The following is a 14,709-nucleotide window of genomic DNA, read 5'->3' on the forward strand; positions in this document are numbered from 1 at the left end:
AAGAGTTACGCTTTTTGCTGCGTCAATCATCTTAGCGGACCTCTCGGGAAAGCGAAGTTCACTTCAACAACCCTCCAAGTTAAGACCATTTTAGTCGCCATGGCGACTAAATTGGAACCAAAGTCGCCAGCCTGGCGACCAAAATTGAGAAGAAGGATTGAAAGCGCGAGCTTAATTTAGTGACTAAAATTTTTCACTGGCGATCAAACCTGAGCAGTCGGTGGCCAAATGGCCACTAAGGAAAAAAATAAACTTGGAGGGTTGTTCAATTGGGTCGAAAGGTCAAGTCTTTTGGTTGTGATTGGTAGATTTCGATCCATTTTGTTTGTTTCTGTTTTTCATGGTTCGTTAGCTGTCACCATAATTATGATTGACGGCAGCGAAAACTGCAATTGTTTGTTGGATTTTAAATTTCAGAGTTCGCATTTTACTGAAAACCGCAATAAAAACTCTTCAAAAATACAATAGAAATGACAAGCAAAAATAACTCAAGGCTTTCCTATAAAAACTCTAGAATTAATTTAATGTTTAATAGTGGTGAACTCAAAATCAAGGCACCTATATGTAAAAAATAAAAACTATGGTGCGCAAAGTACAAAAATACTTCAATCAAAAATATCAAAACTCAGCTAAAAACATAATAAGTACATCAGGTGCTAGAGCCAAGTGTTCAAAACAACCTGTAGTGCTTTACAAGGAAAACTCGAATAAGTTCTCTCAGTTTCTTTTTTAAAAGGGTAAAAACGTGTTTTTAAGATTTGTTTTGGAAGCCTAGCTGAAATCACAGCCCGGCAAACCGGGTTGAAAATCGCCATGTTATCAGGCCCTTGGTACATGTATCATGCTTACACATGTACAAGGAACATGTATCACTTGATAAAGCTTCATTCTTGTTTGATGATTACTTTAATGCCACTACAAAGTCCAGAGATACTGAAGCAATCGTCATCCTCCTCCTGTTTAACTGTGTTGTGTGTTTGTTTATACAGCGTTTGAGTCACTGCTTGAGTAGAAGCGTTGCCACTGGACTGGCTACATTCAAAATCCTTCTTGCGTAAATGTAATATTTTATGACGCTCTAAATGTCCTGCATATTTAAAACATTTGCCACACTGGTTGCACTCAAAAGGCTTCTCTAATAAATGCAACCTTGCATGTTCCTTTAGTTTTTCTGCTTGATTAAAACTCTTGCAGCAGTAGTAACATTCAAAAGGCTTCTCTACTGTGTGAGTTCTTTTATGTTCATTTAGATCTCCTGCCTGGCGAAAACACTCCTCGCACTGGTTGCATTTAAAAGGCTTCTCTACTGTGTGAGTTCTTTTATGTTCATTTAGATCTCCTGCCTGGCGAAAACACTCGTTACACTGGTTGCATTTAAAAGGCTTCTCTACTGTGTGTCTTCTTTTATGACTGTTTAGACTTTCCGCCTGGCTAAAACACTTGCCACACTGTGTACATTCAAAAGGCTTTTCTCCCATGTGGGTTCTTTTATGATTATTAAGATGTCCTTCTTGATGATAACACTTCCCGCACTGATTACATTCATAAGGCTTTTCTCCTGGGTGCAAAGACTTCTTGCGTGAATGTATTATTTTATGATGCTCTAGATGTCCTGGATATTTAAAACATTTGCCACACTGGTTGCACTCAAAAGGCTTCTCTCCTGCATGCAATCTTACATGTTCCTTTAGTGTTTCTGCCCGATTGAAACACTTGCCACAGTAGTAACATTCAAAAGGCTTCTCTCCCATGTGAGTTCTTTTATGTTCATTAAGATGTCCTGCCTGGCTAAAACATTTGTCGCACTGGTCACATTCAAAAGGCTTCTCTCCTGTGTGTCTTCTTTTGTGAATGTTTAGACTCCCTGCCTGGCTAAAACACTTTCCACACTGCTTACATTCAAATGGCTTATCTCCTGTGTGTGTTCTTTTATGATCATTAAGATGTCCTACTTGACAAAAACACTTGCCACACTGATTACATTCATAAGGCTTTTCTCCTGTGTGCATCCTTGTATGTTGCTTTAGACTGTATCGATGAGTATATCTTTTGCCACACTGGTTACACACAAAAGGCTTCTCTCCTGTATGTGTTCTTTCATGTTCCTTAAGAGCACTTGTTCCTTTATAACACTTGTCACATTGGCTGCATTTAAAGGGCTTCTCTCCTGTATGAGTTCTTTTATGTTGGTAAAGATGTCCTGCCTGCCTAAAATACTTGCCACACTCGTTACATTGAAAAGGCTTCTTTCCGGTGTGAGTTCTTTCATGTTGCTTAAGATATGCTGTTTGATTAAAACTTTTGCCACATTGGTCACACACAAAAGGCTTCTCTACTGTATGTGTTCTTTCGTGTTCCATAAGATTATCTTGCCATTTAAAACACTTGACACAAGAGCGACATTCAAGAGTCTTTCCTTCTGTATGTGATCTTGCATGTTGCTTGAATTTTCTTCCTGATTCTTGCCACAACTTACATCAGAGATCAGTATTCTTTAAAATAATATTGAAGAAACATCAGTTTCCTCTTGTCCACCCTAAAATGCAATAATAATTTCTGTCAGTCACATAAAGGTACCATCATGATGATTATGATCTCTCCTCCGTAGAGGCCTCTTTCGTGTTTTGAACAGGCTGGGAAATGGGGAGAGGTGAAAAGTAAGCATGTGGAGCCTGGAGAGAATCGAAACGAAAGGGTGCGCCCCCCCCCCCCCCCTAATGTTTAAACCATTTGCACAATTTCTTTTATTTATTTATTTTCTGGAGGGGCTGGGGGTATGTGAAATACTCAGGAAATTCCAGAGAGGGTGGGGTGGGGGCTATTTTTGTTTACAAAAATAAAAATTCTAGCGAGATGGGGGTCTTATCAAAAATTCCCTCTATGGTAGGAGTATGGATATTTTCTGGAGGCTTACAATTCAACATAAGCTTGTAAAAAGATAAAAAACAAGTAGCTTTGGGTAAAAACCTTTAAGTTGTAGATAAAATATGAAGGGGAAATCTGTATGGGCATTTACAATAGCGAGCTGATAGGCGAGGCATTGTAAACAGCCGTACAGATCGGACGCGGATATTTTAATCTACTTGTGAAATGAAAACAATAAATTGAATGCAAAATATTGTTATGCGATTCGGTAGAGACTTGTATCAAAAGTTAATGAATACTAATTAGCTGAGCAAAAAAAGAGTTAATTTCATTATTTGATTTGTAGTGGGGTTTACAGTTGTGTAAATGTGATTTGAATCCTGTGCTGGGATTGGTTTACACCCTCATGAATAGTTAATGCATTTTACAAAGGATAGTAAACCCAGTTGTCTCCATTTAGCCTCAATAACATGCACTGATATTTATCTTTGAATTGTGGGTGGCCAGACTAATGAAGTAACATTTTACACTTTCACTCAGTATAATGCATGAAACTTAATTGCCAAAAGTTTAGATTTAAACAGCCTGATTTGAGTCATATTTATTTTAATCTTTAATGCCAGAATATTTAGAATATTTCCTGAACTAGGTTACAAACCAAAAAAGGAAAAGAACAGCGCTGGATATTTTCAAGGAATGTGTGCTAAATTGTATTCAATGATCTACCAGCCATAGAGATTAAGAAAGAAGACGTTTGATACTGTGTGTATGTTAAGGCTTTGTCACTAGTTGGTCTTAATTGCATTAGTTAGTCCTAAAAAAAAAGTCCTAAAAGAGATTTGGGAGCCATCTGTTGGAGATAAACTTGTTGCATCAAGAGAGTTTCGTAATTAGTTGGGCAAATTTGCTATCAAAGTGCAAAATGGGGAAGAAACAGTAAGCCATGAATACTCGTGATATTTTCTCGCTCGTGGTGTATCAAAATTTAGGCCATTGATTGAGGCCATCGTCGATGCTGCAAACAGCTTTTAGGGGCTGTCAAACTTGCAAAAGCAATGACAACTCCATTGTAGTTTTATGTAATATTAATTTGCATACTTTTCCATAAAAGAGTAAATTCACAAAAATTTTCGGCACCTTTTCCAAATGTTCCTGCAGATAGGCCGCACCCTCGATTTCTAGCAAGGATTTTTGGGAACAAGGTGTGGCTTATCTGCGAGTTTTTACGATACTGGCGACACAGGAACATTTTAACAGTGACAAGCGACATCATTACAGCACTGAAATGCAATAGCAACACAATGTGACAGCAACACAAATGACAGTGACATTTACTGCTGTTAGCTAGGCGACATGGGTTCTCAGAAACATGCGACATTGTGACACAGCTACCCCCTTTGGAAGGCCTCAGCAATGACTCCCAAATAATGCACCTATCAATGTTTAATAAGCTGCTGGGGGGGGGAGGCAGGGCATAGGCGGAGGATTTGACAGCAATTGTTTGCCCGTGGTGGGGACTTTTGACCATTTTAATGGACTTTCTTACAACATTTTATTGAAGTTGAGTGACTCTTTTGGACATCCACACATGCCCTGGGGTTGGGCATTTGAACAGAAAGTCTCAGCTATGTTCAAATGCCCGGCCTATGCCCTCCCCCCCCCATCAGCTTAACATTGATACGTGCATAAAAGCAGCTTGCTCTAGATTGTTTTGAGAAGCTTTGTTGTCTATTAAAATGGTTGTTGTTTGTTTTACTTATGTATGACGTACGTCACGGGTGAGTTTCACAGGTTCTTACACCGAGGATGAGCTGTCATACTATAGTATTTAATAGCTTATAAAGAAAATATTTATAAGTATAATTAGCAATATTACAAGTTTTCTATTCTATGTTTATTCGTTTACTGGTATTCAGGGCTGTAACCAGCAAGAGGAAAGACGAGTCACTTGCCTCGTCTAGATTTTAACCCAAAATTGAAAACAAAATGCTTTCATGCGCGATCAGTTAGGAAAATAATCCCCATTTGAACGAGATTGATTTTGTCGAAAGAAATACTTTATGAAAATGCTGCAAATAGAATTTCAGAGCTTTTAGATTCCGAAAAATTTCTGGGGTACATTCCCCAGACCCCACTAGTGGTTCGTGCTTTCGACAGACAGATTTTGCCTCGTCTATGTTCCTAAAGCCTTCAAGTTACAAAGGCTGGCCTACATTTTCACATTCAACCTTATAAAGTTTTACGTACCTCTACTGACGCAAAAAAGTCGATAAAAGAGCTGCAAAGAATTCAAACTATGATCGAAGCAGTGATGAAGGCAGCCATATTGAAAACACAAATGGCTAGTGCCCAATGCCCAGTCGTCATTTTCCGGGGGTATCTTTTCATGATCTTTTGGGTGGGGAGGCGTGCTGGTTGATCTTTTCCAATGTGCGGGATATTTTCCAGAAACTGTACAAATGCTTTTAAAGTTGTTTAATAACTCGAATTTCGAATTTCCATTTATTACTGACAGGTACTTTTGATTCTAAATTGAATGTATATGGTTAAGTTTTAATTTCCTGCTAGAAATACGACGCTACAAAAAAGCCTTGTTGACCCCCCTTGTTTCCAAGTGAAGACCATTTCAACAGCCTACTGAATGACGATGAAATGGAAGATGAAAATGGACGATGAAATGGAAGAACTTTTTTCAATCACTTTATTCAACTAAGCTTGATCAAAAACAAGATTATGCCATTTTGCACGAGCTTGTGTACGCTGTGAATTTAATTCAAATATTTAACAAAATATTTAATTTACCGTAATATTGTGTCAGTATGAATAAAAGGAAAACCAAAACTCGCTGACTTCCATGTATCCCATCGCACACTAACATACCAAAAAACATACCCTTCAGAAACGGAAGTTCAAGAATGATGACCTATGCCAGGATCTCGGGGTTGAGGGATTTATTTTTTATTTTTTTGGAGGGGGGCGGGTGGTGGTTACGTTTCACAATAATTAATGCATGTATCAATGTTAAGCTGCTGGGGGGAGGCTGGGCATAGGCCGGGCATTTGAACTTTATAGCTGAGACTTTCTCCCCACTATGGGCAAACAATTGCTGTCAATTCCTCTGCCCCCCCCCCCCCCCCCCCGCTTAGTGGCTCAACATTGATAGGTGCATAAAATGGCCAGTAGGCCCGTGGGGTAAGTGGTATACCAATATACCTGAAAAACATGAACCCAGCATATAAACTGCAGTGTACTTAATATCAGAAGTGCACAATCCACAATCCAAGATCTACATCTAGCATTAGGGCACATGCTATCATATTCACGTGTAGGCTATTTTTAGAACAAACCTTGCGTGCAAGAAAATGACATAGCAGATTTTGATGAAATCATGGCACAGTGAGCTTCTGTTTATACCCATAAAAGGTCCAATGTTAGCATTAAAGTACTGTATACCCTATTTAAAATCCCCTTGTATACCAATTGTACGGGTTAAATCCCTGACCATCACTGATTCAACATTTTCAAAGAAAAAATAGCCATTTTAGAAATCAGGATATACCTCTAGGAGTAGAGTGACCTACGCAATTTACCACACATACCGTATTTTCTCAAATAAACGCCCCCAGCATTTATTTCAAACTTGGCTTCGTGAACCCGGCATTTATTTGAAGCCGGCATTTAATCGGGGCCCGGCGTTTATTAACGGACTGTAATTTTCTGCCAATTTTTCAGATTGATTTATTGTTACCGATCTTCGAGACCAAGGGGCAGTTTGTCAAGGCAGGACTATTTTTCTCTTCGTTCTGCCCCAAAAAAGTGTTCCTGGGTATCCAAAGGTGATTATTTCCCAAAGGTGCACTATTACGGATTGCCGGGATAGTTTATGTTGCAATCGAGATTTGTGACAAACAGAATATATTTACTTGTTAGCTTGACCTCAAATAAACGCCGGGACCTCGAACAAACGCCCCCGGCGTTTATTTAAAAACTAGCAATTTTGACCTGGCGTTTATACGAGGCCGGCGTTTAATCGGGGTCCGGCGTTTAATCGAGAAAAATAATTAATACGGTAGTCTTGTTTTCAAACACTCACTGGATAATAATTTGGAAGGAGGGAAGAAACACGGTCTAGTCACAGGGAAATCAACATTCATTTGCACAATTCTCGATTTCACATGAAAAAAAAAAAAACACGGCTATGCAACCAAATCACATTTCACATGAAATACCCATTGCACAATCACAGAGGAAAAAGCTGTTCACGAATCTGTAAATAAAAACCCTTTAAGGTAAAGGTAAACTTTATTTATGCAGGGTGGCCCATTCAGCACAGTGGCTGGTATCCAGAGGGGCCCTGCTAAATACAATTTCATGCTCTCATGCTTTGCTTCCTGTGAATGTTTACTCACAACCATGATAGCCTTGCACAACAGGGTGGTGAGAAACCGGGCTTAGTCCTCATGAACACCCTGGGGAAATCATATTCATTTGCACAATTCTCGATTTCACATGAAAAAAAGAACGCCGAGTTTGGTACACGGCTATGCAACCAAATCACATTTCACATGAAATACCCATTGCACAATCACAGAGGAAAAAGCTGTTCACCAATCTGTAAATAAAAACCCTTTAAGGTAAAGGTAAACTTTATTTACGCAGGGTGGCCCATTCTGGCCATTCAGCACAGTGGCTGGTATCCAGAGGGGCCCTGCTAAATACAATTTCATGCTCTCATGCTTTGCTTTCTGTGAATGTTTACTCACAACCATGATAGCCTTGCACAACAGGGTGGTGAGAAAACAAGGCTTAGTCCTTACCCCACCCCTCCTTCCTATGAGCTCGCTTAAAGGGGCTATGTCACGGTATTTTAGGTAATTTTATTTATTTTCGTTTTTTAAGAGCTCTAAACATCAAATTGCCAGAGCAAGTCTTTTATTGGCAAAATCACGGCCAAATAACAAACAAGGATGATTTTCAAGCATTGTAAATGACACTTTCATACAAACTGAGATAAACTTGAAAAATGAAATTACTGTAAAGCGCTTTTGATCAGCACATGTAAAATGCGCTATATAAATTATTAATTATTATTAAAAGGTCGGGCCAACGCTTTTTAAGTTTACCCGAATGCAATCCATTTTAGTCTTCGTGTATTTTGCCCATCCATGCCCCTTTTTGGCCTTTCTGTGTTTCTTTTGAGTTCATCTACAGTTTTAAGCTGTTAATGTGATATTTCAGTTAATTCTATGACCAGTTGGTCAGTGCTCAAATTGCCTTTAATCGCGTGACAAAGCCCCTTTAACAATTACTATTTATAAATTACCAGTAGCAACTCTCCAAGTTTATTTTTTTCCTTAGTGGCCATTTGGCCACTGACTGCTCAAGTTTGGTCGCCAGTGAAAAATTTTGGTCGCTAAATGAAGCTCACGCTTTCAATCCTCCTTCTCAATTTTAGTCGCCAGGCTGGCGACTTTGGTTCCAATTCAGTCGCCAGCTCCAAAATTTTAGTCACCATGGCAACTGAAATGGTCTTAACTTGGAGGGTTGAGTAGTTAATGAGAAAGATGGATACCATTATACACACCACACTTACCGTAATGATTCGATTTAGCGCCCGGGGCGCTTATTTACTTTTGGCACCTTTAGGGAGGGCGCTTATTCGAGACATGGCGCTTATTCGGGACAGGGCGCTTATTTAATTTTTTGAGAAACAACCAAATGTTCAAAACAAAACTTTAACAAACATTTAAATAACTAACAATAACATAAACTGTTACTTTTACAAGAATTGTTCATTTTAGCAGTAAATATATACATGTACGGTACGGTGAATGTTCATGAGTTTATCTTTTCGACGTCAACGACTTCAGTAGGGGCAGTTAGCCACAATAGGAGCGCTTTTTAGAATAGGGGTGCATATAAGAATAGGGGCCCTTATTAGAATGGGGGCGCATATTGGAATAGGGGCGCTTATTAACAAAAACTCATTCGAAGGGGAGACGCTTATTTGGAAGGGGGCGCTTATTGGAAGGAGGGCGCTAAATCCAATCATTACGGTAAGTGGAATTCACCCAGAATATGACATATATTTATTAGAATAGCAATGTTTGAGTGGAAGTGATGTAACTGAAGTAAGTCAGTTTTTTGCTGTTACCAGTGATGTAATGAGTTCTTCTGGTTTAACTTTATGTATGTTCTGAAGTATAGGTATCATGTCTGCACAGATACAACATACATGTTGCTAATGCTTCATTCCTGTTTGATTTCTTTAATGCTACTACAAAGTTCAGAGATACTGAAGCAACTATCATCCTCATCATTTGTCAACGATCTCTTTGTGTGTTCCATTTGATAAGCTGTAAAAGCTCCTTTATATACATGGTTGTGTTCAGAAGGCTTCTCTTCTGTGTGTGTTTTTTTATGTTGCTTAAAATGTCCAGACTGACTAAAGCACCTGCCACACTGGTTACACAAAAAAGGTTTCTCTCCTGTGTGTGTTCTTTCATGCCGCTTTAAATCTCCTGCCCGATTAAAACACTTGCCACACTGGTTACATTCAAAAGGCTTCTCACCTATGTGTGTTTTTTTATGTTGCTTAAGATGTCCACGCTGACTAAAACACTTGCCACACTGGTTACACAAAAAAGGTTTCTCTCCTGTGTGCAATCTTGCATGTCTCTTTAGCATTCCTGCACGACTGAAACACTTGCCACACTGGTTGCATTCAAAAGGCTTCTCTCCTGTGTGTGTTCTTTTATGTCTCGTTAGAATGTCTGCCCGATTAAAAGACTTGCCACACTGGTTACATTCAAAAGGCCTCTCTCCTGTGTGTGTTCTTTTATGCAACTTAAGATTTCCTGCATGACTGAAACACTTGCCACACTGGTTACACAGAAAAGGTTTCTCTCCTGTGTGAGTTCTATTATGTCGCTCAAGTGTTTCCCTTTGACTAAAACATTTGCCGCATTGATTACATTCAAAAGGCTTCTCTCCTGTGTGAGTCATTTTATGTTTTTTCAAATTTGCTGCCACACTAAAACACTTGCCGCACTGGTTACATTCAAAAGGCTTCTCTCCTGTGTGTGTTCTTCTATGTTGGTTAAGATGTCCTTTCTGACTAAAACACTTGCCACACTGTCCACACACAAAAGGCTTCTCTCCATTGTGTGTTCTTTTATGTTGGTTAGGATGTCCTAAATAACTAAAACACTTGCCGCACTGGTTACATTCAAAAGGCTTTTTTCCTGTCTGTGTTCTTATATGTTGATTAAGAAGTCCTTCCTGATAAAAGCACTTGCCACACTGGTTGCATTCAAAAGTCTTCTCTCCTGTATGCAAGCTTGCCTGTCTATTTAGTAACACTGCCAAATTGAAACACTTGCCACAGTGGTCACATTGAAAAGTTGTTTCTACTTTACGTGATCTCCCATGTAGCCTTGCGGGCTTTTTCTTTTCCATATCAGAGATCAGTATTCTTTAAATAAAAATGAAGAGGCGGATGTTTCCTCTTGTTTATCCTAAAATACAATATAAAAGAGTCAGCCATTAAAAAACACTCATAGCTAATTTGAGATAAACATGAATATGGCATTTAATCAGTACCAAGTTTTACTTTTTTAATTGTGATATCAGCAATAATCCTTTGAGAAACAGGGCCGTAACCAGACATTTGCCTAAGATGAGGCAAGATCTTGCTAGGTGGCTCTGGGTGCATGCCCTTCAGAAAACTTTGAAATCTAGATGCTCTGAAACCCTTTTTTCAACATTTTTCATAAGGTATTTCTTGTGAAAAATAAATCTTGTTCAACTTGGGATTATTTTCCCAACAAAACATAATTTTATGTTGTTTATAATTTTGGGTTAAAATCAAGACGAGTTGTCTTGCCTCTTGCTAGTTACGGCCCTGAGAAAACTAAAAAAAGATTAAAAATATTTCCATGTTATTACTAAGCCTGATTTTGATTCTTAAAATTTCTTCTCCTGAAGAGTATATATAGGGTTGTATAGAATTAAGAAATGATACATGCACACCAAAACATGAATTATATGAATTTCTGAGGCCAGAGTACTAAGGATTATAATTCATCAATGCTTCTCATGGAGTCTCTCATAGTGATCTTATCACAGGGCGCCCACACAAATGGAGCGACTGTTGATGTTTCAAAATTATAAAGGAATGTATGGAAAGGTTTAAACGTTCCTATAAGCATAAAATATAGCAAGTAATATTCACATTTTATGTTCAAAATAAACATAAAGTTACCTCAATCATTGTGCCTTGTCGTCCTTGTAGCTCAAAACGGCAAGGTTTAGCGATTTAGTGGGTTTTTGCAATGCTGTCTACTGTAATAATGCAATAATACAGGTACATGTAACTTAATATTATTTGGAACATTAATGTGAATAATACTCGCTAAAGTTCATGTTATAGGAACATTTGATTGAACATTTTCCCATACATTCCTTTATAATTTTGAAACATAAACGGTTGCTCCATTTGTGTGGCCCCCTGCGCTCTTATCAAGATTTTGGCTGCTTGGAATCCCACAGAAAGGTAAAAACATGTGGAAAAGTATTCCTGGAAGCTAAAATTTGGCAAGATTCGTGGCAGGAATTTTGGTAAGGTTTTGGCTGCCAGGAATTCCTTTCCTTTGGCAGGTATCTATGGCAAGCCGACTGTAGCAATATTCAATATTTTTATATTTATTCAATTTAATATTTATATTTATGTAACATTTTTATATTCATTCAATTTAATATTTATATTTATTTAATATTTTTATATTCATTCAATTCAGTATTTATGTTTATGTAATATTTTTTTATGTTTATTCAATTCAATCCCCGAATATGTATGTAAACACTTTTTAATCATTTAATTTAATCTGTCTATATTCATTTAATCTGTTTATATTCATTTAATTTAATCTGTGTATATTCATTTAATCTCGGGGACTGGGGCAAGCGATCAGATCAGAAGAAGGAAGGACTGGGAAAGAAGCAATATGGCGGATGAGGAGTCGGATGAAGAAGGTTTCAACAGTAAAGGTTTTGACGTTGTAAGAGACCTGCCTGCGTTTTTAGCTTCGGTTTTAGATAAAACGGAATACATTTGTCAAAATGACGTCGACGAAGGAACTGCCGAAGCGCATGATGAAGTTATTGACCAGAGTATTACGCTCGGTCAGTATAAAACACGGACTGCGGACTACGGACTACGGACTGGGTAGTGTTGGCATTAAAAGTTGACTTTCTCAACAAAGTTAGCCTTTTTCCTGCAGAAAGCCTGCTTATAGGTTACGGCAAAGCACTGTCAAAACACCTTAAAATTTCCTCCAATTGGGAGGCACTTAAAACTTGTTTTTTTCATGCGCTTTAGTCTTCCATTGTTGGAGTTGTTGTGGAGACTCGAATCAAAACTCAAAATGTTGTTGATTTCATTACAGTTGAATCTCGATAACTCGAACCCTCAATAACTCGAACCTCCTGCTAAACTCGAACCTTCTCCGATTCCCCTCCAGTTCTTTTAATACTAATATTACTCTCGCTATCTCGAACCCTTTTTCGATTTCTTTTGAAAGTTCGATATATTGGGATTCAACTGAATATCTGGCCTCAAGCGGCAGGCACGTGAGAATTTGACAAACAACCCTAATTTGCATGACAATGAAAACCGGGTCAGACACTTTTCCCCGTGTGTTTCTCTTCTGCGAGTAGAATTTTTTTAGCCTCTTCACTTCATCAAAATTCCTTGCCTCTTTTTTGCTATCATGGGAGCTAGTGTTGAAATAAGCGAATGGCGAAACGTGAAATCAAACCGTGTGTTAGTGTAGCAGCGAAAATAAGCAAAATTCGCACATGTTTGTCTGTGAAGCCAGACGATAATCCACTTAACATTAGAGTTTGAAACCAGGTTTTGAATCGAGTTCTCATTTTAACAAGGAATTATTCACTTCTACAATGGGATAGCCTGTGTACAGCCGTCCCGCTCGGAGCAGGACGGCTGTACACAGGCTACAATGGGATGTTGAAGAAAAAAATATCAAATTCCTGAACATTGAATAATAATTGTTGACTCTTGAGAAAAACCCTTCAGTTGTTTTGACTGTAAGGGGCTCCGTAAACCGTAAGGTAGCTTGTTTTGACTGTACTTTGCCGAGGAAGATCATAATTGTTCGAGGTGAATCCCTACGAAGTTCAACGGATGACAAAACGGTCAACTCTGAAAAAGATTTATTTACTCTCTTCGATAACAAACAACAACGTAATACGAGCCGACAAAGGACATATAACGTCCGTTGCGTTACATGCGATCACATGCACAGTTTTGCGTGAATAGTTTTATGCTCATGTATGTACATCCTTGATGTGTTCTCGTTATTTCTAGCCGTGGTTCGCTTTTAAACGCATTTTATATGCTTAGTCCTCATTTTATACCACAGTCCGTGTTTTATACCTAGTCCGCAGTTTGAGTCCGCATTTTATACCTCAGTCCGTGTTTTATACCCAGTCCGTAGTCCGAAGTCCACAGTCCGTGTTTTATACTGACCGAGTGTAATACTCTGGTCAATAACTTCATCATGCGCTTCGGCAGTTCCTTCGTCGACGTCATTTTGACAAATGTATTCCGTTTTATCTAAAACCGAAGCTAAAAACGCAGGCAGGTCTCTTACAACGTCAAAACCTTTCCTGTTGAAACCTTCTTCTTCCGACTCCTCATCCGCCATATTGCTTCTTTCCCAGTCCTTCCTTCTTCTGATCTGATCGCTTGCCCCAGTCCCCGAGATTAAATGAATATAAACAGATTAAATGAATATAGACAGATTAAATTAAATGATTAAAAAGTGTTTGCATACATATACGGGGATTGAATTGAATAAACATAAAAAAATATTACATAAACATAAATACTGAATTGAATGAATATAAAAATATTAAATAAATATAAATATTAAATTGAATGAATATAAAAATATTACATAAATATAAATATTAAATTGAATAAATATAAAAATATTGAATATTGCTACAGTCGGCTTGCCATAGGTATCTCAACGAAACCTGTCAGGATCAACAACTACTAAGAATATTTTTTCTTGGCAGGATCCTGTTGAGACAGGGATTTCTGGTGAGGTTCTTTGCATGTTTACAAAGCCAGCAATGATTTCTAACAAAGATCTTATATTCTAGGAAGAATTAAACAAGACATTTCGTGGAAATTCTATAAGAATTTCAGACTGCCAGGGATTTAGGTTTTTTGAAAACACTTCCCGAATGCCGGTATCTAGATAAAACAAATCGTAAAGAAGTGACCAAGAGTCGGAAGTCGTCGGGAGAATCGCCAAACTGAATCATTGGCATTAAAACAAAATATATCTATTTATATCATTTTAAATCCCTTACATTTAAGGTCACACATACCCAAATGATGTTTATCTTACCTCTACTGACGCAAAACAGTCAATAAAAGAGCTGCAAAGACTTCAAACCACGGTCAGAGCACGCATGAAGGCGGCCATATTGAAAACATAAATGGCTAGTGCCTAGTCTTTTATAATTCTGCTCGGTCAGTAACACTGCAACTACCATGAAGGCCCCGTGAATCTGTGGGTTCTTGATCCGTAAAAGACGTAAAAGGCCTTTTTTCTAATTTTTCGTGAAAGGTGAAATAACCATATTTTTCTCATGAAACGTGATTTGGTCGTAGGAGTGCGGAGGGCTTTTAACCTTCTACAAAGGATTTCCAGTCCTAGATTCTAGGACTTCCGGTCTTCATGTATGCAGTCATGACGTTTCAAAAGAATGTATGAGAGAGTCGTTACGTTTTCGATCGATCGACTTCCA

The 14,709-nt window shown here is 38.2% G+C and overlaps 4 protein-coding genes across 8 annotated transcripts in view; all 4 read right to left on the reverse strand.

Annotated features, from left to right (window-relative positions):
- Positions 1 to 14,709, reverse strand: part of LOC144658221 (uncharacterized) — a 92,020-nt gene that overhangs the window by 40,975 nt on the left and 36,336 nt on the right. The window lies entirely within an intron of this gene.
- The window catches only part of LOC144658304 (uncharacterized), a 30,647-nt gene that overhangs the window by 13,511 nt on the left and 2,427 nt on the right, over positions 1 to 14,709 (reverse strand). The window lies entirely within an intron of this gene.
- LOC144658181 (uncharacterized) lies at positions 512 to 5,208 on the reverse strand. Of its 2 annotated transcripts, none has more exons than XM_078518539.1 (2): positions 5,113 to 5,208; positions 512 to 2,492 (listed from the first exon to the last, which is right to left on the reverse strand). In XM_078518539.1, the coding sequence occupies exon 2, from the start codon at positions 2,358 to 2,360 to the stop codon at positions 885 to 887; it is 1,476 nt and encodes a 491-aa protein (XP_078374665.1). In that variant the 5' UTR covers positions 2,361 to 2,492; positions 5,113 to 5,208; the 3' UTR covers positions 512 to 884. The 2 variants fall into 2 exon arrangements, with proteins under 2 accessions (XP_078374665.1, XP_078374664.1); XM_078518538.1 differs by having other exon boundaries at positions 512 to 2,536.
- Positions 7,148 to 14,709, reverse strand: part of LOC144658209 (uncharacterized) — a 53,545-nt gene continuing 45,983 nt past the window's right edge. Inside the window, exons 1-3 of one of the 3 annotated variants that reach the window (XM_078518586.1) lie at positions 14,307 to 14,402; positions 11,129 to 11,208; positions 7,148 to 10,382 (exon numbers count right to left, since the gene is read on the reverse strand). In XM_078518586.1, the coding sequence (XP_078374712.1) occupies positions 9,115 to 10,323 (1,209 nt within the window). In that variant the 5' untranslated portion in view covers positions 10,324 to 10,382; positions 11,129 to 11,208; positions 14,307 to 14,402 and the 3' untranslated portion in view covers positions 7,148 to 9,114. Of the gene's footprint in view, positions 10,383 to 11,128; positions 11,209 to 14,306; positions 14,403 to 14,709 lie in introns of those variants that run through there. The other 2 variants (XM_078518587.1, XM_078518588.1) reach the window with 2 other exon arrangements.

This window comes from Oculina patagonica, chromosome 6, assembly GCF_052425735.1.
Source record: "Oculina patagonica isolate OP01 chromosome 6, crgOcupat, whole genome shotgun sequence".
Lineage (NCBI taxonomy): Eukaryota > Metazoa > Cnidaria > Anthozoa > Scleractinia > Oculinidae > Oculina > Oculina patagonica.